The sequence below is a fragment of the Mixophyes fleayi genome, chromosome 1 (genome assembly GCF_038048845.1).
Source record: "Mixophyes fleayi isolate aMixFle1 chromosome 1, aMixFle1.hap1, whole genome shotgun sequence".
Classification (NCBI taxonomy): Eukaryota; Metazoa; Chordata; class Amphibia; order Anura; family Limnodynastidae; genus Mixophyes; species Mixophyes fleayi.
The window spans coordinates 131703188-131727852 of NC_134402.1; the positions used below are offsets into that span (position 1 = coordinate 131703188).

The 24665-nt window shown below is 38.5% G+C and overlaps 1 protein-coding gene across 22 annotated transcripts in view; it reads right to left on the reverse strand.

The window, feature by feature from the left end:
- ANK2 (ankyrin 2) overlaps nt 1–24665 on the reverse strand; it is a 202091-nt gene that overhangs the window by 105094 nt on the left and 72332 nt on the right. For 19 of the 22 annotated variants that reach the window (XM_075200369.1, XM_075200386.1, XM_075200383.1 and 16 more), the window contains 10 exons: nt 16041–16139; nt 13227–13325; nt 12195–12392; nt 10518–10616; nt 10222–10320; nt 7331–7429; nt 4203–4400; nt 1153–1251; nt 752–850; nt 2–199 (listed from right to left, as the gene is read on the reverse strand). In XM_075200369.1, the coding sequence (XP_075056470.1) occupies nt 2–199; nt 752–850; nt 1153–1251; nt 4203–4400; nt 7331–7429; nt 10222–10320; nt 10518–10616; nt 12195–12392; nt 13227–13325; nt 16041–16139 (1287 nt within the window). The remainder of the gene's footprint in view (nt 1; nt 200–751; nt 851–1152; nt 1252–4202; nt 4401–7330; nt 7430–10221; nt 10321–10517; nt 10617–12194; nt 12393–13226; nt 13326–16040; nt 16140–24665) is intronic. The other 3 variants (XM_075200404.1, XM_075200407.1, XM_075200408.1) reach the window with 1 other exon arrangement.

The window sequence follows — 24665 nt, forward strand, 5'->3', positions numbered from 1 at the left end:
CCTTTGTTCCCACGTGAATATTGGCTTGTTTGTTCAGGAGAAGTGTCACCAAATCAGCGTGTCCTTCCTGGGCTGCCAGATGGAGAGGGGTCACTCCTTGCTTGGTCAAAATGTTGGTCTCTGCTCCGTAGTGTAGCAGGGTAGTGGCTATCTGCATTTGATTCTTTTTGGCAGCTATATGCAGAGGCGTATAACCATTCTACAACATTACAAGAGTCAACAGTTTGCTTTCTTTTCATTAAAATGCCATCTTTCCTATACTGTGTTCTTTGTGGTAATACGGACCTACCCTTCCCAACTACATGTTGGGATATTTATGATATTTAAGTCACATTTTTTCTAGCTAGCTCTCTGTACTAAAAACAATACAATAGTTCACATCACCCTGCTATTTTAGAACAATAAATTTGAAGACTTTTTTTGATGGTTACACTAGCTTTGTAATTATAATAGTGTAAGCAAAATAAATACATTATTACATACAATATATATCTTGATTGCACTTTGTAGTAACTGGCTCACTTTAAGTCATTTTTTCAGATAAGAAGCATGTCACTTAAATGGCTTGAGATCTAGTTTACAATGCATCACCACATGTGAAGTTCTATCATTTTTGTTTCATTAATGGTACAGTATCAACTGCTGCAAATTAAAATATGGTTCAATTATAATGTTAGTCAAACTCGAGACTTAACTCATCTATATCTAGAAACAAATGTTTGGTTTAAAACACAGATATGTCAGATCTCACCTTAGCTGTGACATGAGGAGATGCTCCCTTTTCCAGTAGCAACAGCGCCACCTTCTGGTTGTCATAGTGAGCAGCAACATGGAGTGGTGTGAGCCCATTCTGCAAAGGGCGTGTTTGTTATGGGGGTTAAACCAGTTAGTTACTGAAGCTCTAAAAGAAGCTATAGACATTCACAAGTAAAATACAGAGAAACTAACAAAATTAACTTGAAATTAATTGTGTAAAGTCAACAAACACATGAAAATGGAAAATATAAATTTATGTTAATAGGAACAAAACATTGTAAACACTGTTAACATTTAACATACTATATATATATATATATATATATAGTCCTATTGCTATACTATTTATATAATATTATATACAATGTAAAGTCAATCACATGATTCAGGACTTACCTTGCCGGCAGAATCTGGTGGTGCGCGGCGTTGCAGGAGGAGTTTAGCGACATCTAGGCTTCCATACTTTGCGGCCACATGCAGTGGTGTAAATCCCTTCTGTAGAAATGAATGTAACACAAATCATACTACTTCAGTCTCCTATTACACTGTGGATTATTGTTCTGTGTTTATTGTTTTTCAAACTACTGCTAGCTTTTTTTGCTGCTGCAAAAGCTCATTACACCGAACCCTATAACTGTTATAATAAGCATACAGAATATTACAGGATAGTGATGATGTGTCTCTTTAAATAACTAATATATTTGTACTTACCTTTAGAAAATGTATTAACAAATGGATACTGTTAATTATTGAGACACAAAAGTAATGCAAAATGCACACTTACTCCAATTATTTTATGTTGGGCTGTGACATGTGAAATTGCCCTGCTAATAAAATGGAAATGTCTGGCACTACATTTGGACAAAAAAACAAAAAACATCCCTTTATAGCATTACCTAATGGTGTTATTCGCTGCTTCTGACACACTGCTTGCTTCATTTCAGTGTGCTGAAAGTATGTCACTGCACTTGAAAAAATCAATTCACCTCTAAATAAGCACACTGTGTACTTACCAACAAGTGGTTAACACAACCATTTTAAATCAATTTTGCACTGTATTTTTCATATTCATGCAATGACCCATTGACTCCAATGGAGTAGTGTGTTACATGTGGAACCCCCACTGAAATGAATAGGCTGTTAACATGAATGGAGCTGCACAGCACTGTTTAATGTGTTTTCCCAATTCAATAGAGATTCGATTAGTCTCTAAAGACTGATCAAAGCAGGAGTTCCTGGGATTACCCCGACTACCAACCAATCACACTATGGCTAGCATGGGAAACTCCCATGGTTTGCATAAAGCAGTCCCCACTGGATTACAAATAAAAACAATTTTCCATTGAATCACTAAATAAGAAGATTTTCCAGCAGGTAAGAAGAAGTAGATGTCGTTTGATTACATAAAGATTATCCCATTACAAATAAAGAAGAAATGGTGAATACATTGTTGAACAAGAGATATGGGAGTTCAATAATAGTTGGTTAATTCATATTTTGTAATTTAATATAAAGGAATGGGTTCTATTATTCCTATATTGGGTCCTCTAAGGTGGTGAAGTTGCCCATCTACAAGACGCAATGTTCCTCTTTACCCTGGTCCCTAGAACTTTTCATTTAGGTTTGGTAGTCTATGGGGGTATACTAGGTTTTTTTTCCAGCCTACCCTCACATCCCACCCACCCCATAAAGGTTACAGTCTCACGCTGACCAGCTTGGGTCTGGGGGTCCCTCATGCTACGAGTTTCCCTGTTAATAGTAGCACCTGCCCAAGCTGTCTAGTCTGGGGTTGTCTTCCACTCTAGCAGAGGGACCTCTTGCTCATTGTCTCCCTGCTTTGGCAGTATACAGCCCAGGCTGTCCATCACTAGGGCTGGTTGAGAAATTTTGGGGGAGGCAACACTGCCCATTTTATATTTGTTTAGGCACAGAACTTCTCTAATTCATTTTAATGAGTACTTTCATTTCAATGGGAATTCTACAAGTAGCACACACGTTGGAAACCCAAATAAAAAGGATGGGAAAAGCCCAGTGGCACTTGATCCCTAGACGCATTTGCAAATACATGTGAACGCGTCCAGAACCTATCAAATGCATTCAAGTCACATTTTAAATGCTAATTGCAAGCATAGTGGGAAAGGACCCTTACTCTAGTGTAAGCTGCTTATCTTGTACCTGTGGTACAGTCAGCCACCCGGTGAACGCAGCATTAATGTCATTTGCACTGGGGGTCATTGATCCCTTTGAGTAATGTGTCCACAGTACAAATATTTAAGACAGTTTTATAAACTGGTACAAATAAGATAGGTGTTGTTACAAATAATCACATTCTGCCATGAAAATTAAAGCAAACATCTATTTGGTTATTGAAATATTTTCGTAAATACTGTATTGCCCAACATTGTAGTGAATGTTGATATGTGCCGTGAAAACAAGAGTATAGTAAGAAATGGCTATAGTCTGAGCTTTGTTCGAATTTTATGAAGGTCGCGACCATGCTGGATATTTCTATTTACAAAAGAACATATGACACACTAAGGTAAACAGCTGGATTCACTGAACACAAATATTTTTACATTTTTAGTAATTTTGTTTTTCATTTTTAGTAATTTGTGAAAACATTTTGGAAATGTATTCCGCCCTAACATGGTACTTTATACTCTGTGCATCTTTGCCAACTAATCCAACTGCAATCTATTTGAAATTAAAAATATGAAAAATCAAGGTACTTGTGTTTGGAAAATAAATCTATAAAAGTAATACAATGGGGAATATTCAACCATCCATTTATGAGGAAAAAAACACAACATTGCTTATTGTGCTAAGAACATATTATGGCTGAGGAATGACATGGTGCCTTAAAGGTCATAATAATGAATTATGGGTAACATGTTTCCAAGAGGACTTTCGGAACCTGGTACAGCAACTTCTTGGGGCCAATAGGGGGTGTGGTCACACCAGATTGGTGGCTCCTCCTATTACACAGGACTTGGTACATCCCCCACACCTCTGGGTGCCCTTGATAATAAAGTAGTGAGTGTCTGTTCAAAATTGGAAAACTGCATTATAGCAATGCAAAGATTTGTTGATTCAAAGCATAAAACAGTTTTCTGATTCCCACTAGCAGAAAATATTACACGTTTACCAGAGTACTAAACACATGAAGGATGCACCAGTTAATAAAATAAGGCATATATACTGCAATGCAACTTATGTGCCTGTGTCCTGTCTGCTTACATTTACTAAGTATCCATCAACAATAAAAGAATACTAATATCTCAATCCAGAATTCTGTTCTACATTGTTGATCTTTTACAACTTTATTTCAGCTAATTAATGGTGATATCATGAATATTATTATTAATAATAATAATAATAATAATAATAATAATAATAGAAATTATTAAATGCAATGATCAGTAGTCTTTCACAGCTGATTTGCTTACCTTAGTAGGCAAGGAGTGTGCAGCTCCAGCCTCCAGCAAGACTGAAGCTACATCCAGCTGCCCCTCTCTAGCAGAGATATGAAGAGGGGTGTAGCCATTTGTAGTAGCAGCATCTGGGTGGGCCATGTGTTGGAGTAACAGCTGGACAATTTCCGTTTTGCCCAAACGAGAGGCTATGTGGAGAGGTGTCTGCTCCTCCTGAAGATAAAAATAAAACGTTTGATTAATAAGCCGGTTCTCCTAACATAGTGAAGATGCTGTATGTTTCACATCTATCAAAGGAAAACCCCACAAGCAATAATTAGGCCAAGTTTTAAGGCATCTCAGTTTCTGCAATTGTACAAGCAATGTTGCTTAGCGCCCAATGAGGGACGACTTTTAACCTCCCTCCTCGAAAGATCATATGAGTTATGATTGAATTTCCTGTAGTGAACTCGGACAACCAGAATTTAGTGACCTCTGATTGGCTGTTGGAGCTCTCTGGAGAAGTGCAACTAGGTTGCATCCAGTAACAGTGTTCTGGCTGCTTGTCACTCAGAGCATTTGACAGCAGAAGACCTGCAGCATTAGTGAGCATATGGGCATGGAGACTGTACATACTGCTGATAGTAAGGGGGCAGTATATGTAGTCAAGAATGTGTACACTGCTGACATGAGGCATAATCACAACATCAGTAAACCAGTTAGAGTAGCATTGGTGACCACAATTACCATGATGTTGGAGTAACTTATGACGTCCCAATAATGTCTATACTGCAGGTAAAGGGGGACAATAGGAATACTGCTGAGAGCAATACTGTATATTGGTAATCTTGTCTACAGGAAGCATGTGAGGGGTATGTTGTGTACACTGCAGGCATGAAAAGCAATGCAGAGTACACTACTGTCATAAGACTGCAATACTGTGTATACTGGCTTGGTTACTGGACATCAGGGGCAGGCTAGGCTGGGGGGCAGGGGGGCATCTGTTCCCCCGGACTGGTCCCATTGTGGGCTGTCTTCAGCTGGGTTACTGGGCCTCCTCTCTCGTTTCTTTAAAATAGGCTGCTGGATCAAATCTTGTCCACGGGCAAAAATGTACCAGCCTTCCCCTGCTGGACATGGAACGAGGTTTGCCATTTAAAAGTGAACACATATAAAATACACAGGGACCATGTTTGTTCTGTAATTAGTTGAGATTCTCACTGCTTTCCTGCAGCTGATACCATGCAAATGGCCTACAGCTTGTGTATTTTATATGTGATTGGTTTTGAGCATGTAATAATATATTGTGCAGTACTACATACGTATGCAGTAATTTCAGGGCAGTCAGTGGCAACCAATTATTGTAACAATTATTGCTGGAAAAATGAAACAATATATAAATAGGAAATGTGCAGTCTATTTAACTTGTTGCTCATGAAAACCTTTAATAAGGAACCAGGGGGGGTGGGTAGAGGGGGCACATGCCCCTCCCATGATTTCCGTTGGGTGGACAAAGACTGTGATTTGCCCTCTCTCCATGAACTTTTACACCAAAGCCTTCATGCTACTTTCTGAAGTCATGGAATCACATCTAACCTTGTGAATCTTTTTTAAATTATAGATTGTCTTAGAATAACTATCAAATCTTCTTTAATATAGATTGTCCTAGTATAGATTTAATATGGATTTATTGATTTGTTTATTTAAAAAAAACTCTAAGTGTTCCATTCATAAACATTTAATAAATAACCTGTAATGATGATGAACAACTAACTATTCACTTTATTTTTACTCTGAATTTCGTGCAGTGCGTCCAGTAACAAACATGAGATATAGTGGTTTAAATTTATGGCACATACCATAACTGACTATAGATTTAAAAATACTCCCAAATGAGATAAGGCTGTCAATGAATTCTGAATAAAATCTAGATTAATGACTATGAAAATGAAACATTTTAATATGAACAATTGAATTTATCCATCTTTAAAACTGCTATTGTACTAATTGGTAGTTAATATTAATGATATTTATTTAATAATGCATAAATGTTTATAGTAAAATAAACAATTAAACTGGGGTTGGCCAACCCCTGAAACACTGACAAAAATTAACATAGGATTGCAAGTCTCTGTATATCTACAGTCACTGTTATAACTGTCATACAGAGCAGAGAAAAAGGGGCTCCATGTCCTATAGAGTCCTTGGCCTTTTGCCCCTTCCCCCATGAAAATTTTCATTCCTACATCCCTGTCTGAGGCTCCTTATGGCATTACGGTATAGAAAATTACAGTGAACCAATAAAAGTAAACCTACCCTTTGTACTTGAGACCCAATACAAGGTCCTATCGAGATGGTAGTGATGCCCTAGTATCCTTGCCAAAATATATCCCGGGACTTCTAATACCTGCCAGAGATGTAATTTGGCTATTGGGACACCACTACATATTACCTGGGGTTTTCCAAGACCATTTTGGGGTTGGGTTATCACCATATCAAAAGAAATTATGCAGAAGGATAACAGCCAGAAAATCCCAGTTTCTGACTGTTAAACATTACTAGATTACCAACTTCCCAATACAAAATATCCCTACTGAAACATTTACATAGCGCTGCAAAGGCAGTGATTCCAATACACATGAAATCCCCTTCTCTTCCTACACTAAACAGAGTGGCTCATCCAGCTTGAACTCTACAGGAATATGGATGATCTAATCCCTTCGTCCTCTGATAGGTTTGATGTCCATTCGGTTTACAGGGCTAGAGTTTCAAGAAACTGAGAAATATACCACCTTATCCAAATGGTTGTCATTCAATATGATACGAACAGCGAAACCACCTCTCAGTACAGCTTAATCCATATAGTTACCAACACCAACCGTCTTACCACCTGCAGCTCCTTCTCCCTCCCTCCATGTTGCGGTTTTGTTATGTTTATCTAATAAGTGTAATAAAAAATGTCTATTCTTTTTATTTTTGACTCTGTTTAGCAATTGGTCTTATTTTCTATTTGTGAGGCTCTCTTGATATGGATGTCACCAGAACCTTATCTGTTAGCTCCTGATGTGTATTCAAATTTGTTTGACACTGTATGACATGTTGTCCATTCATTTATTTCTTTTTCTTTAATAATAAAGATATGGTACTAAAAAAAGGAAACCTACCCTGGCTCTAGCATCCACCAGGGCACCGTTTCTTAGAAGGCAACGGACAACTTCAACTTGACCGGCACGAGCAGCCATGTGCAGTGCTGTCTCCCCTCGCTGCAAATACACAGATAAAGAATGCACAGAGTGACATATTTAATATGGTAGTAGGAAGGATTTCAGTACCCCTAATACTGAAAATAAAATTTTCAATTCAAATTAATCAACAATAAACAGGCATTACGGTATTGCTCGATCAATTCATACATGTCCACCAACACATTTGGAAAACAATTTCACTTTTTCACATTTTCCCAAAATTGTTGGTTGAGTTTTTAATGCAGTAAAAAAATTATCTTTTTAAGTGCAGTTTTAATATATATTTGCTTGATGGTTATTTCAGGTAAATAATAACATTTACTATTTTATTTTATAAGAAAATGAATGTAACATTTTTCATGAATATCTAGCTTCTTCCATATTGTTCCCATATTTTAGAGCACCACAAACTCACTGAGCACTAATTCTCAGCACATAATGAATGTGCAAATTTGCAACTCACTGATTGTATATATTCTCATAGATAGCACATACATTTATGACATGGACAGTTTAAAGATTCAGAAGACAGACATGTTCCCCTTTAAACAGAATACATATAAAATGACCTATCCATTAGGAAAAATGACAAAAAAGTTATCACATTAAAATAGCAGACTGCCATCAAATAATCAAAGTACTCTTATGCCATGGCCACTAGTGAAGGCAATGGTATCCTTGTTTTTATAGCAATGGGCCATGATATTTTATAAACACACATCCATAGATGTGATCCCTATTATAAAAGTTATCAATCACTGAGACCCACCTACAGACTAGTTTTTGGATTGTGCAGCCACTTTAAGCTGCCAATGTCCCTGAGAAGTTCAAAGTACCATTCATTTATTTATGGACTCCAGCTCTCCAACATGACTTTATAACAGAATGCCATTGTCACTGGGTCAGGGCGCCGGTATCAGCCTCTAATATCTACAGTGAGGATCCTCAGTGAGTGGCCATTCATAAGGAAAAACTCATCAGTATAATTTCATACTGAAAGTCTCTGACAGCTGTTTAATATAATTAATTTCTCTATGAAGTACCCTGGGTTATATATACATGAATTACTCTAAATCGTCATAGGTTTCAGATTTCATTTTCTAGTCCAACTTAAAGCCTTGTGGTTAGCTCAGTTACTAGTACTGTAAGGGGACTATGGATTTAAGTTAGGTCAGTGGACAGTGGATAGTAAGGATACCTTTTAAATTTCTACTAGGCTTCTACATTCAAAGTAAAAAGTGTAAAACTGAGAACCATATTTTTGCCACTATAAAATTAAAGTCAGATGATTCTCCATATATATATATATATATATCTTTGGCGTAAATTGGTCAGCTTAAACATATATTGCAATATGTGGAACTAACATTTCCTGTTTTTAATATAGAACAGTACTTGATATAGCATTAATTATGTGTTTGGAGAGTGCAGAGTATCCCTGTTTTCTTATCTATATATATATATATATATATATATATATATATATATATATATATATATATCTCAACATATCCTCAAGGGCAACAAAACCCCCATCGACAAACTTAAAAAATTGTGTCAATTTGAAAACAGAGCAGTGAATTTCAAAGTAAGAAGCAGGATCAGACTTACCTTTTAACACTTCAGTGCATTTAATTTTCATGTCAGTTAGCAGAGCTGCAAGTCAATTATCTATCAGAAATTTGTGTAATATTTGCTATATTGTGGATTGAGGACATTATGAAGATAACACACAGATCTTTCAGCCTGGAGGCTTGGCTTCATGTTTATGGATTTGACATTAAACTAAGTTATTATGCTTTCACAACTTAGTTTTCAAAGTTACTAACAAATATTCAATACTAGGACGTGTACAAAATTACTTATTTGTAAATATATGGGGAATTCCAGTTGCCATACATAGATTTTTGGACAGGGAGTTTGGTTGTTGTAGATCATATTGAACCTAAATCTCAGGCCCTTAAATAGCTAGCAAATAAGACTCATCAGAGGCCAATCAGGACTAGTGGAAAATCTGTTCAGTCAATGACCCACAATCTACCAGTGTGTGTGGTTATCAGCTGACCGCAACTAACTGGTAACCCAGAAATATGGTAACTAGGCCTGAGTTCCGAGTGCCGAGATAAATCCAATTTGGTCACTAATATAGTCAGCATAATTGCACCCAGGAATGGTTGCCAAGGCATTGAATCTGCTGTGTATGGGCGGCTGTAGATATAAACATATCTGTGTTTATTTGGAGACCTTACTGTATATTGACTTTTATGTATCTAAAGGACTCATAATGAGTTTCTAGCTGCAGATAAAATAAGCGTGTCAGTGTTGTAAGGAAACAAACTAATTGCCTCTCCAGTAAGACACAGTTTCAATGGATTATTGGAAGCGCACAAGACAGTAACATGATATTTACACACATGAGTACACTCAACTCCTAACTAATCAATGATTAACATAGAAATGTAGATCACTATTTTTTTAGATTGCTAGATAAAAGCAAGTTGGTTACATGAGCTGGTCCACATCAATAATTGTTGTCTGGTGCTTTCTGCTGTGTGACACTTTACAAATCAGTGAAGTCACACAATTGGGCAGGGCCTGTTTAGTGGTTACATCTAGACAAACACACAAATCAGATGAGCACTATAAGTGCTTTTTCTGCATGGCAAAATACACCGAATGACGTGCACATCAACAGGTTAGGCTGTTTTATCACATAAAGAAGCATAGTTGGTGAAATGATATAATTCTCAAGCAGGCTATAATATGTACATTAAATCTGGTTATTTTGTTTATTTGTAAGACATACTCACAATGTTAGTGACATCTGGAGAGGCTCCATTCTGCAGCAGAAGGAGGACTATGTTCAAGTGGCCCATGAAGGCAGCCACATGTATTGGAGTGAGACCAGACTGTGAAACAAACCAACAGGCATTTTACTCCCCTGCACAAGACCGAGGGGGCTTCTACAGTTACAGCTAGGCGGATGTGGGAGAAGATAGAGAGAGATGACAGTGAATAGTCTATGTGAGAGGAGAGACACAGAAACAGGACAGGGGAAAGCAGGAAATGGCTTGATGTTTCTGGAAGTTATGAAAACCTGTTCTACCTCTGTTATAGCCTGGATTGAAGCCCCATATTTCACTAGCAGTTCCATAACTTTGATACGGTTTTTCTTGCAGGCAATGTGCAATGGAGTAAAACCATTCTGTTCAGAGAAACAACTTGTTAGCAACTCATGCACACCCTGAAAATCATGCATATCTCATTCTCATTGTATGTTGCATGACATAACTCATTTTAAAGGTAACCATACAATGGTGCTCTGCCACCAGTAATGCCCTACTATCCATCCATTGTAAAGAGAACAAGAAGATGTTTCAGAAAGGTAAGTACAGCAAACAATGCTTTCAGCATGTCAAGTTCCTTACTTCCCAGCAATGGTAGGAAACATCATTAGAAACTCCAAACTGCACCAATTAGACGCCAGCTTGCTGATCACCCTTTAGTAGCCCCAAAATGTGCATTTTACAATTCTCTTGCTGTTACACGCAGTTAAAACTGCCTGTTTGACAATTACAGTAGGAACCAACGATATATATTTTGTGCAGGTGACTACTGCCAATAAAATGTCACCTGTGTGGTTTAAATGAACTAAGTTCAAGGAATGAGCAATTCATACAATGCTCACATGTTTATATTCATTATAGCTTGGAGCGTGCACTAGAAATATTGTCAAATTATTTTTGTATTCTGTGTACTGTATATATATTAAATACATTATAGTGTTGTAAAATATTTTACTTTCTTATAATCATTGTGGCATTGTGATCTTTAATTAGAGATGAACAAAATGTTTCAGTGTTCCAGGGAATATTTTCCAGGTTCAGTATTTCAACTTTGCACTTCTCTTAAACGGACTGTTCTATCATAAAACTCTATTTGCTGTTTATTTCTAGAATTACTACACAATTGTCAGTGAGATATTGTGCTACATCTTAAAATCTGTACGACAGTCTTGTCATTCGTAAGTACAAACTAACAATGTCTTTGTGGGTAGACACCAAATTCTATAAATTCCGTACATACTTTTAATAAATGTATGGTAGTGTATACAAGGTAAGAAAAAGGCACCAGGCCTGACTCAGGCAGTAAAATGTTTTTTATTTAGTAGTGGCTGAGCAATAATACTTAATTTCACCATTACTTAGTAGTATTCTAAGAAAATTTAAAAAGAGCATCATGTGTGGTCCTAAGGAGGTGTAAATGTATTTTGGCTACTTTAAGATGTGGGAACTTTGCAAACTCTGCTATTTTTTGTTTAGAGAAAAAGAACAGAAATAAAAAATAAAAATGTGTAAAATTCCAGTGGCAAATGGTGTCACGTCACCAGCTGAAAAAATTCTTAAGTGTGTCATTTATAATAATAATATCCATTGTATTTATTAACATGTTACTCTATATTCTTATTATATACTTACTGAAGGTCAAGGAAAGAATTCTGTGAACATTTCAGAAAAATGTATCCTATCTTTTATCCCAAATTGTGTGAAAGTTGTTGCAATTGTGGTAATCTAAAAAAAAATCACCTACAAAGCTTTTCACCAACTGTTATGTAAATATTTGTTTTATTTGCTATAGAGGATTTTAAAATATTATTAGAGACCCACATTTGTGAGGGTTTAAATAAACAAAAAGCAATCGTTTTGAAATATATATATGACAAAATGTGCTACTGTACATATGAAAGCACTTGTGTTTGAGCGCAATACTAAGATCACATTACCAGGGCTCGGGCATTAGGGTTTGCCCTCTTGTCAAGGAGAAGTTTGGTTACTCTGTAGTGTCCACAATGTGCTGCAACATGCAGAGATGTCAGATAGTCCAGGGTGACGTCATCCACGGGGGCCTTGTGCTGTAGTAAGTGTTTCACACATTCCACGTGATCTCCTTGAGCAGCCATGTGAAGTGGAGACAGCCCATTCTACACCAAAACAAAAAATGTCACATTAGTCATATTATCATAACGTTTAAAGTCATGAAAACTGAAAGAAGTTTTAGCTATATTCCTGATGGATGAGGTGGTAAAATTACGCTAAGACAATCTCTTTCAGAAGTGGAATCCATAATGAAATTGAAACTCTATTTTGTAATTGTGTTCCCTCCGACACCTAAGTAGGGCTTCTACAATTGTTAAATGGAAAACTGTTGCCTAAAGTGGATTTAGGTCATATTTAGCCCCATATATTTTGTGCTCCAAAGTAAAAATAAAAAGGGTATAAACCTATCCCACCTTATCCTGATAATATGACATCATCAGACGTCTGAATTATGAGAACGTGAGCATTGTAGACCATACTTGCCTACTCTTCCGGAATTTCCGGGAGGCTCACAAATTTCTTCCGGAACAACAGGAAATCTCCCTGATCCTTGTCGGGGGCGCGGTGACGTTGTTGCGTCCCGTAGCCCCGCCCCTACTATAAAATGCCAAATTTCTGCAATTTATAATAGGGGACTTGGCTATGGTGATGCGATGACGTCACCACGACTCCTCCTACCCCATCACATGACCTGTCCTCCGGTATCTCCCGGAGGACAGGTCATAAAAGTTGGCAAGTATGTTGTAAACATGTTTTGCATGACAAAGGGGCTGGTGCTGAAAGCCTCTTTATAATAATACAGAGTGTCAAAGAGAAACCTTCTGCAAGGCAGTCAACATTTGCCCAAACCAACCACATATTCACACTATTCGGTCTGGAGCTTTAAATGCAGCCTCTATTTTTCAATATCCAGTGGAAGTGTAAAAATGAGTATATGCCTTTGTCCTTGCAAGTAGTGGAGCTCCTCTCTCTAGAAGCAGTTCCACAGCTGGGTCGTGTCCACTCCGTGCTGCACAATGTAGTGGTGTAAGTCCATCCTGAAACAGAAGGACAAACCAGGACGCCATTAGGAATTCATCCAGTTAAATGAGCACACTCCAAGCATAAATAAAATACAGACGCCAATCATTCCTCTTTTTATCTATAAACCTACACCATGTATATCTATTTCACCATCACAATGACAACATCGGTGAGGAATTTCAGGTTAGTTTCAGCTTTGCAAGTTTGAGGTAATGAATATTTTGCCAAATAACTGTGTAAACGGAGTGCACTTATAGGTTTGTACATGCCCTTATGCAAGTTTTACTAAACACATTGCTTTATATTTTGTGCTACTATGTACTAAACAAGGGGTTTACTAACTTGTTTATGTTCATACAGATCTTTACCTAAATGTAGGTTTCAGTAGTTAAAATATAAACTGAAAATGTTCACATCATAAACAGTGACGGCAGGAGGCAAAGAACAAACTCAGATAAGCCAGTTAAGCTTATATTTTCTAGCGTTATATAACAGTGAGGGCTCACAGATACGGGTTTAGAAAATCAATGCTAGCTAAAAGGGTTTTGTATAAAACACCTGTACTTTGTCCTCATGTTTAACAGAGCATTATAAGTATGTTCATCAAGCTGCAGCATAGTGCACTATGTACATAATGAGCACTCCAATAGTACTGTATGACATTGTACCAAGAGCAAATGCTTGTGAACGCTGATGGCAACACTTATTATATTCATAAAATTAACGCCTGCATGTACTAGGCCTTATAGAGAAAAGTTAGGCTCTCGATTGTTTAACATTAATTGCATAGAATACCACCCCACGCAACAGTATTTTCTACAGGCCAGTGGTGCTAGACAAGACCACAGAAGCAACAAGTTACTCCATTATAAAAGCCAGGATGGAAGGTGTTTTAGACATAATTAATCAGCTGTTCACAATTGGAAACTCAATATAGTGTTCTAATGTAATGTATAATAGCATTGACGCTCTCCAGTAATATAAAAGCTTTCACTGCACAGAACAGGAATGTCATCGTATTACTAATGCCAGTCAGTCATTCTAGTAATGACTTCAACGTATAAGCTTGTATCATGATCTGAAATAACTCAGCAAAACTATAATACATTCAACAAGCATTACAAAAACATGGCTGTTTTGTACAATAAGCTGTAGACTTCTGATACCTATGGACCTGGACATTTTTAATTATTTTTTAGTAATAAACAATACTCTTATATAAAGTGTACAACCTGCCTCACTATGTCCATTAGAGTTTGATTCACACTATACCCATCACATTTTACACCTTTTAAAGTAATGGTCAGTGGTTCTACAACATTCATCCCCTTATTAACAACTGTTTCTGAGTCACCTTGGAATATAGAATAAAATACAGTCCCGTATTCTTTCAATTTTTGATACATGATAATATAGTTTACCATTTGATCTTTTGGCTCTGTACAGCATTATTTTAGACACAAAGATCTGGGGGAACTGCATTGGCAATTTATAATGGAGGAATCCATTACATTTTCTTTTTAAGATAGCTGCAATAAAAGTTCAGGGTAAACACTGTTTCATATGTGGTTTGTGTTTTTTTTAGGGGGGTAAGGGGGTGATTATATATCCTTTAAGAACTAATTGACATTTATTTAGAAGAATATATACTAGCATTTTAACTATGTTAGTTTATTAAATTAACCTGTTTATTATTTTTTTCCCCAATATAAATAATACAGGCTTTATACATTTTCGTAAAACAATCCATTAAAATTAAAGTGGAAAAGCAGATTCAGATTATAAATTATTTAAAGATTCCTTATTTTCAGGAGACTGGATATAACTTTTTCATTTATAATTAATTCCTGAACAGATTTATATCTTCATTATGTGCTAAATTATTTAAGTAACTCCAAAACACTGTCAGCTTTAGAAAATTATTCATTCTTCATTGTGCTTGGAAAACTGTGCTCAATGCATGCTAAATTGGCGTCTGGAGTACCCACTTCCCACCAGATGTGTCTAGACCAAATATATTAAACAGCAAGAACTTGGATGATAATTTGGTAGGGAAGTAATAGGAAAATTTCAGACATTAAAAAAGCACATTAAAAATGAACATACATGTTAAGAGAGGACCTTAACGGAAGCGCGTTGAATATATGAACCTTATTTCATTATAATTCTTATTAGATTTAATGGTACAATCTCTCTTCACCAGTTTGTTAGGAACTGTGCATTACTACACTGTTCAGTTGGGGCACCCTGCTCTGCACTATCTTTCAGTCATTGGCTTCCCTCGTGTCTACGTTCTTCTTCTCATATCATGACACTGGTCCTGATACATATAGCCATGACCTCACTTAATCACAAGGTAATAATCACACAACAGGTCATTCCCTCTCACAATATCAGAGTGGTGTCTTGGTGTCCTGTTGGTAGTGGTGTAGTACAGAAGCCAGGGGCCCATTTGGTTGTTGATGACGAGGAAGAGAGAAGTTGTAGGGTGCAAGGCAAATACCTATGTGGAGGTTTCTCCCACTTATCCATTGGATTTTCAGTTAAACCAAACACATCTCCACTAATTTGTGGCTTCGTATTTTGCAAGAATCACATTTCATGCAAAATAACTCACTGAAAAAGCCACAGAATAATGGTGCAACAGGTTTGGATTTTCTAGCAGAATTAGAAATGGAAATTTGTTTAGAAAACAGTCATAGTTATAAATACTTTGTATTACATCTTACCCTGGTTTTGGCATCAATTTGGCCTCCACGATCTAGCAATAACTTCACCATATTTGTATTTCCTCTTTTGGAAGCCACGTGTAAGGGTGTAATCCCATTCTGCATCACCAGAGGAATAAAAAGATAAAGTTTCAAATAAATATATTGTGATATTATATGTGGTGATATGACTAATCTGTAGTTAACTTGATAGATGTGTAATTAAACAACATATCCAGAATAATATTTTACTATGACATATTACAAATAGTTAGGATATATAGCACACGTATGGGTGAGAGGACACTGTGCCAGTCATTTGTTAGATTCATATTATGATTAGATTTTCCAATTACAAATAGAAATAATCAGAGAAATAGGATATAGTATAAAATAAAGAGGTTATGTGTCATACATATCAAAGAGCCCATGTTCATGTTAAATGTGCATTGTAAATGTTCATAATTTCTTTCCTTTTCAAGTAGACACACAGCGGAAGCATCCATTCTGTGGTCTGAACTACTCAGCATGTAGCCATTCAATTCACTATAAACCAGAATCTTGTGAATATCAATCAGGCAGTGCTATTGGGTACTAGTAAACTTATAAGCTGCATACAAGGCTTTGTCTGCATAATGTGAAAGTGACAGATACACTTTAATTAAAATAAATTATTAAAATAAGTGTGCCCTGTGTGCACTGGGCGGTGTGAGGAGAAGAAGAAAAGGACATTAAGGGGGAATTCAATTAGGTTTCCGGTCCACGGTAACAGGCTGAAACGGGCCGCGAAGGCAATCCACGGTACCGCAATAATGTGGATTTTCTTGCACACCCCATAGGGTTGCGAATGAAAATCTGCGTTATTGAGGTACCGTATTACTGGCAATACTGCACACTTTTCATGGTAGCGCGCATTACCGCAAACGGGAAAGCTAATTGAATATAGCCCTAAGAGACCATAGCGGTAACACTGAACTGTTTAACTGTATTATATAGGTTACTCTCATGACCACATTTTCTGCAATGCCAGTCCACACTTCCAAAGCCCCCACTCTGATCCTCTATACATGCGCTGGCCCCCGTGTTGTACGGAAGAGCGTGTTCTTGCGAGTGTGGACCGGAATTGCCAAGTCCCCTCACCGCCATGCTCTGGACCAGCGGCAGAAGTTCTCCCACTGATTAGTTGAGCAAAGGTGAAAAGAATGGAGAATATATATAAGTTCCCTTAATCACTTGTGAGATGAAAAGGAAAACTATATAGTGCTCTGTATGAAGGAAAATAATAAAGAGTCAATAAACTTTAACAGAGCTAAAACAGAGAGTGAAAGAGAGACAGGGAGGGGAGAGGGTATAGAGAGAGGGAGGGGAGAGGGTACAGAGACAGGGAGGGGAGAGGGTACAGAGACAGGGAAGGGAGAGGGTATAGAGACAGAGAGGGGAGAGGGTATATAGAGGGAAGGGAGAGGGTATAAAGACAGGGAAGGGAGAGGGTATAGAGACAGGGAAGGGAGAGGGTATAGAGACAGGAAAGGGAGAGGGTATAGAGACAGGGAGGGGAGAGGGTACAGAGACAGGGAGGGGAGAGGGTACAGAGACAGGGAGGGGAGAGGGTACAGAGACAGGGAAGGGAGAGGGTATAGAGACAGGGAAGGGAGAGGGTATAGAGACAGAGAGGGGAGAGGGTATAGAGACAGAGAGGGGAGAGGGTATAGAGACAGGGAGGGGAGAGGGTAAAGAAATTGGAAGTTTAAGTTCTATACCCTGATAAGAGCAACACTTATCCACCCATTATTTGTCTTGTCTTGAAAACAAGTAAGTGAATCGGTTCTTAATAAGCTAATAAACCAAGAGCAGATGTACAGCTTCAATCTCCATTATTGCAAGCCTGACTGAAGCTGTACATTTAACTGTTATGGAGCAACACATCTAGACTTACTCCTAGGGTACAGTGTAATTTCAGTTCCTTTCTGATCAAGTAGGAGTGGGTGCAGGGTTCGACACGTGCTCAGGGGGGATGAGGATTTCCCCTTTGTAACATAGCAATGACCCAGGTGAGTGAGCTGAAGGGTGGTCAGGTGGATGATATTATGAGGATGAGTGAGTTAAAGGGGAATGCTGATGAGAAGAGGTTAATGAAGTATGATGATAAAAGGAGGCTAATGATTAATGATGGAGAATGAGGTGATAATTACTGATGAACAAATGTTCACCTTGGCTTAATCCACACTACTAAGTGCATCTTTACCTGCAACAACATTTAAATCTCTTATCTTGTTGACATAGTTAGCATGAGGTAATGGGCTTCCTTACCATACATTTGTACACTTGTTGCACATATTTTAAATAGTAGTTAGTTACAGTTAATGTCAATAAAAAAATGTAGAAACGTGTTATTTCAATGTGGACTGCTTCATATTATGAATGTTTTATTTTAATGCTAAGCTATGTTTTTATATTTGCTTATTCTTTAAATATGCATTTTTTTACATTTAATTGCATGAACTACTTATACACCAAATGCAAAGACAAATGTCAGAGCCACATTGAGCAACCAATTCTAGAACCCTCCATAGCCTACTTAAATGTAATACTTAGATGCTTTACAATTTTCATTGTCTCGCTATCTTTCTCATTTTATCATAGGTATGATTTACTATTGCTGCATAATACTACTATATTGAAATTATTAGTATAAGTATTTGGTTATTTGTAATTCATGTAGCATCCTAAAACATGTTCGGTAATTATGCAAAAATGATGCTGTAACCTACACAAACCAATCACATTCTGTTATTTTCCTAACACAGTTTAGAAAAAGAAACCAACAATTGAGAGGTTTCTACATTGTTCAAAAATTATCCTTCAGTGTTAATAAAATGAATATTTCAGTGGGAGGACATGCTACATTGACTCTTTAACCTAAAGTACCCATTTTGGCTGTCTGCGTTGACAAATGAACCCATCCTCCCTCTAGTGCTACCCTGGCATTCAGCAGGCAGAGCAATGAAGTGTAAGAGGTTTTACCCGTAAGTCTTACATTAAATAAAGTACAATGATATACTAGGGAAGAGTATCCTTGTATATAACAAAGGAAATACATACATACACATTTTGTCAAGGGTAAATATTGTAGAGCTAGTCTTGTGTGAATGTGCTTTTTTTTTTTACTAGTGACAATTTTCTATTGGTTAAAGGCATAATAAATTCAACCCATCAAAAAGGTGTTAAATAAAAGAACAACTAAACTTAGGACTAAAAGAACTAACTTTAGTAGCAGTAAATATGTATTATATTTATGTTTTAAATATTTTTCATTGAGTAACAACAGTGTACAAAACAGAAAAGCATTTATAACCATTGCATGCTGCTTCCTATCCTCTCTCAGGTTGCACATGTGACCTCAGCGTGTGCAACAGTGCAAGCTCCCTCGCGGCTGTGCACACAGCCTATACAAAAGTCTGTTGGTCCATGCAATCACTTTGTCTGGGCTTTAGTGTAACTAAACTGAGGTCCCGGATGGGGCCAGTGCCCCATCTGCCCCCAGACTGCCAAGGAAGGCCCAAGTGCTTCCTACCTTGCCCACCTGCCTCTCCTTGTCTCTACAATTATGAATTCATTAACACAACCTGCGCAATCCATCAAAATGGTAATATAGTATTTGAGATAACAAGAACATATCATTTTATCTCATAAATCTTACAGTGAAACATATGATTTTTTGCAGTGTGGTAAATATTTAGAAAACCTATTAAAAATATTTTTAAACCTCTCACTAACATGACTATCATTCTTATTACATATCTGTGCTTGCTGAGCCACCATCCTATTAGGAGAGGGCTCTGTACCCATAAGCCCCATGAAAGGCAGTTTTTGTGATAATACACCAATTTATAAAGTGGCAACTCCTTATTTATTAAGTACATTCACTGTTGTATGAAGGAATGGCAGTCCACCTCCATCTTTTTACATTATGATTAATTTAGCATTTGGAAGTAAGAACTTTTGTATCCTTCAGCATGCCCAACAAACCCAACCAATGATTAAATGGTAATCCTTTTTCCAAAATACCTTTCAGCGTGTTCCATATGTTTTTCCAGAATCAAAGAAAGTGTGCACAATACCATTACTGGTGAATGAAGTTATCCTCCGCTCGGAGGCATCTCTCGCAGTTAGCCTCCTCATTTTACACAATCTTTGAGTCATGTAACAAATGTTATGGATAAATGCTAGTTGAAATAGCTGGTTAAAGGCAGCTCTAGGACTTCCTCCCATTTTTTGTTACTTATGAGGCCTACCTCATCCTCCCATAGGGAATTAAACTTTGGTTACGTTAAATATTGTGTTCTACTAAGCAAGCTGCAGACATAAGTTTAGATAAGTCAGTAAATGGTAAGCATACTCAGGGCCTGATCAACCACTAGGCTGACCAGGCTGCAGCCTGGGGCGCTGGGTCCCGGGGGGCGCTGCCCTGTGGGTATTTTAAAAAAAAAAATAATAATAATTTTTTTTTTAAAAATTTTTTTTTTTTTCTTCATTCATTTTTTTTTTCGGGGTGGGGGAGGGGGGGGTCGCCGCGGGGGGGTGGAGGGATCGACAATCAAAAGCAATGGTGGTCAGTGGTTAGCAACACACAGCCAATCGCCAGGCTGCCTGTTGCTGTGCAGCAGACAGGAAGCAGGACGTCTTCACTTCCTATCTGCTGATCTGAGGAGAGGAGCGACGCTGGCACAACTACAGGTAATTGAAGGGGGGAACTGCCCTGCATATCTATAGGGAGGGGGGGAACTGCCCTGCATATCTATAGGGAGGGGGGGGAACTGCCCTGCATATCTATAGGGAGGGAGGGGGAACTGCCCTGCATATCAATAGGGAGGGGGGGGGAACTGCCCTGCATATGTATAGGGAGGGGGGGGGGAACTGCCCTGCATATCTATAGGGGGGGGGAACTGCCCTGCATATCTATAGGGAGGGGGGGGGACGACTGCCCTGCATATCTATAGGGGGGGGGGACTGCCCTGCATATCTATAGAGAGGGGGGGAACTACCCTGCATATCTATAGGGAGGGAGAGGGGGGACTGTCATGCATATGTATAGGGAGGGAGAGTGGGACTGTCATACAAATCTATAGGGTGGGAGGGGGGGCTCCATGAAAATCTATAGGGAGGGAGAGAGGTTGATATGTATGAAGGAGGGCAGAGGAGGGGGGCTGATATATGTGACTGGGGGAGTTTTGATGTGACAGGGGGGGATAGCTAGCTAGCAGAGTGGAGGTAAGGAAAATAGCTGCAAGGGGGATGGATGCAGGATGGGAGGTAAAGAAAATGGCTGCAGCAGGGGTTAAGGAAAATGGCTGTGGGGGGGTTGTGGTTAAGGAAAATGGCTGCAGGGGGTATTTAAAAAATACAGCAGCTTTGGGGGGCAGAATCTCATGATTGTGTGGTGGTCACATGGGTGGTCTCAGCAATCACTAGAATACTAAATATTAGTGAGATGGGGCTGGTAGAGGTTTGTATTTGATTGACAACAAATATTCAGATATTGCTTATATATGCCTGTCCAATGGGGTACTTTTAGCTGGCCATAATGGAGTGTTTTGTTTTAACTAAAGGGCCTAATCATTCAGGGTTTGCATTATAATACATTTTTGCATTTTCAAAACAGGATGCCAACTTTCCAGAAGCCAGCGAGAGGATAACAAAGCTGCAAGAGAGAAGAGCAAGAACAGGTAAGAGACAATGGCACAATCTGTCTAAATTTGAATGCTGGAGAATACACCTGAACATTCATATTCAGGAGTGTTCCTATACACCTATATATTCGGAGGAGGGGGGGGGGGGGGGGGGCGCTGCGGCCGTATTAGCCTAGGGCGGCCAGAACCCTTAATCAGGCCCTGAGCATACCATTATTGCTTACCTTTAAAATACACCATAAAAGGCATGTCTGAACTAGGTATAATATATGAGATTGCTGCAGGGAATCTTGTGCTCTGTACAATTCTGGAGTGTCAATAATTTTAGTAACAGGAGGACTGCTAATTGATCTCATCATTGCACTTCCAGTGTTAAAGTCACTAGATATGAATGAATATTATTGTAAATAGTAGCAAACATGCTAGGTTTTACAGCTAGAAAGTAATGGTAACATTAAGGTAAAGCCAGAGTAGCCTTCTCGAGAGTGAAGTCTGGTTACAAAGCCATCAGTTCAGATAAAGGGCAATACCATTGATTAGTTAATGGCGTGGAGACAGATTGGGGAGTTTACAAATGCGTAATTTAGAACAAATTATTCTATCCACTAAGGAAAGTGGGAATTTGGCCCATGTAGTTACTTTCCCTTTAATATACTCAACAATTGGAATGAGGTTATGTTTATTACATTCTAAGCTTATGACCCCAAGGGAGGCTATAGCCTTCGTAACTTCATTATTTATCCCTTTGTTTGACATTACATGAATATATTAGTGCTGGGGTTTATACTAGTCATATATCTTTAGGTACACATGTCTACTTTAAGCAAAGATACAAATGAGCACCACCCATTACACCAGTATCCTCTATCAAGGTTAAACCTTTTGTCCCTTTAATTTTGCCTGTGGTGATGTCACTTCGGGTCAGCATAAAATGCACAAATACATCTTTTGAACCATATAGATTTGTTTGTTGCATTGCACAGTTAATAAAAACGTTGCTTGGTAGTTAATAACAGTGTGAACAGGTAAACAATTTCAAACTCCCTCACCGCAGTCTGCATCTCAACCCCAACCTAAGAAGCTTTATATTCTCTAGCTAAAAAAAAACCATTAGGTACATGTGCAAGAGAATCTGACAACTACCTAGCGAAGCCACAAGATAATATACCACTCAGCACTCCATATCCATGTATAGCCACTTGAGCACAATACTTGCAAGATAAGACCGACTTCATCACAATGAAATATCTGCCAGTCCACGACAGGTAGATGCTGATGGAGATCATGAATTTCTTGCATCCAGACAATCTTAAAATTCCTTGGTGTCCATAAAAGAATGGCATCTTTACATTATCAATAATCCGGGACGTTCAGGAAATCCCACAAGGCACCAATTGTTCCTTCGCAACCTGTTCTTCAGGTCTTCAATTTTATTTAAGAGGGTAAAATAATTCTTCCTGGTGGCTGCTACAGGTTTATTTATTGCAGTTTAGTTATCTTCCAGATGTGACACTCTACTCTGGCAGTGTGGGGCCTTATTTTATCAAGGTCATGTCTTAGCAGGGTGATGTCAACACAAGATTCTCTATTGTGTGAGGTTTTGAATTTCTCTCCCTGGGTTGCTTGTAGTCAAGATGTTGCTCTCAGGCTTTAGGCCAGGAGCAAGCTGGGCTGAGGGGCAGGGGGGCATCTGCCCCCTGGGCCAGTCCCATGGTGGACTACCTTGGGCTGGATCACTGGGCCACCTGCATTTTTTTTTCCTTCAAAACATTCCTAATAGATTGCCACTGGGCTAAATTTGTCAGACCTCCCCTGCTGATAAACTTATTAAGCTTGGTGCTTGTTTCTGAAACCCTTTTTAAGAAGCATCAGATGACAGTTGGTATTTTGCCTGTGCTTCCATACTTATGTAAAGAAGACCTAATGATACTGTATAGGTGTGCAAGGTTCCAACCCATGAGCAGAGGACCTTAACCATCATCAACATTTATTTATGTACGCCAGCAGATTCCGTAGCGCTTTACAATTGGGAACAAACAGTAATAAAACAATACTGGGTAATACATACATACAGAAAGGTAAGAGGGCCCTGCACACAAGCTTACAATCTATGGGACAATGGTTTGATACACAAGGGTACGTGCTACATCATATTGAATATTTGTCCAGCTAGAATGCAAAAGTTACAAAATATTTAGTAGGCTGTATGCTCAGTCACAGGGTTGTTATCTTGTGTTAACTGTGTAGAGGGTGGTAATAGGGTAACCTAGGGAGATTAAGAGGGTGGTAGAGGAATATTATAAGCTTGTCTGAAGAGGTGGGTTTTCAGAGAACGCTTGAAGGTTTGAAGACTAGAGGAAAGTCTTGTGGTGCGAGGGAGTGAATTTCATAAAGTTCCATAAAGTGGGTGCAGCGGGTGCATCTATCCACAAATAGATGCATACAGATCCTATTATATTGCTATTGAGTACATGTTATTTATGCTCTGGACTACTCTTACAGGTTCCGCAAGTATTTTGAATCTATTCTACTGTCTGGTTAAGATATGACCAACCACAGAGCCGTAACGACGGCGGTGCGGGCGGTGCAACAATCCATTCCCGGCAATGCAGTGGAATGCATGTGAAAGCAGGAAGTTCGGCATTTGGAACGCATTTGCGTTCCAAATGCCGAACTTCCTGTTGTTGGAACGCACATGCGTTCCACTGCATTGCCGGGAATGGATTGTTGCTTGTAGGAGAGCTGAATTAGAGCGGCGATTCCTCTGGGCACGAAGGCAGGTATCGGGCGGCTGCGCCCCCTTGGGCTAATCCTTGAAGTGAGATAGTGTCCCCCTCTAGCCCTACAGGGCTGTTACTGGCTGTCCCCAGGTGTTGCTGAGCTGTCACAGGAGCTGGCTGGCCGGTATGAGAAGAATCCTAGCTGCCCCTCACAGCTGTCCAGAGTTATTGTATGA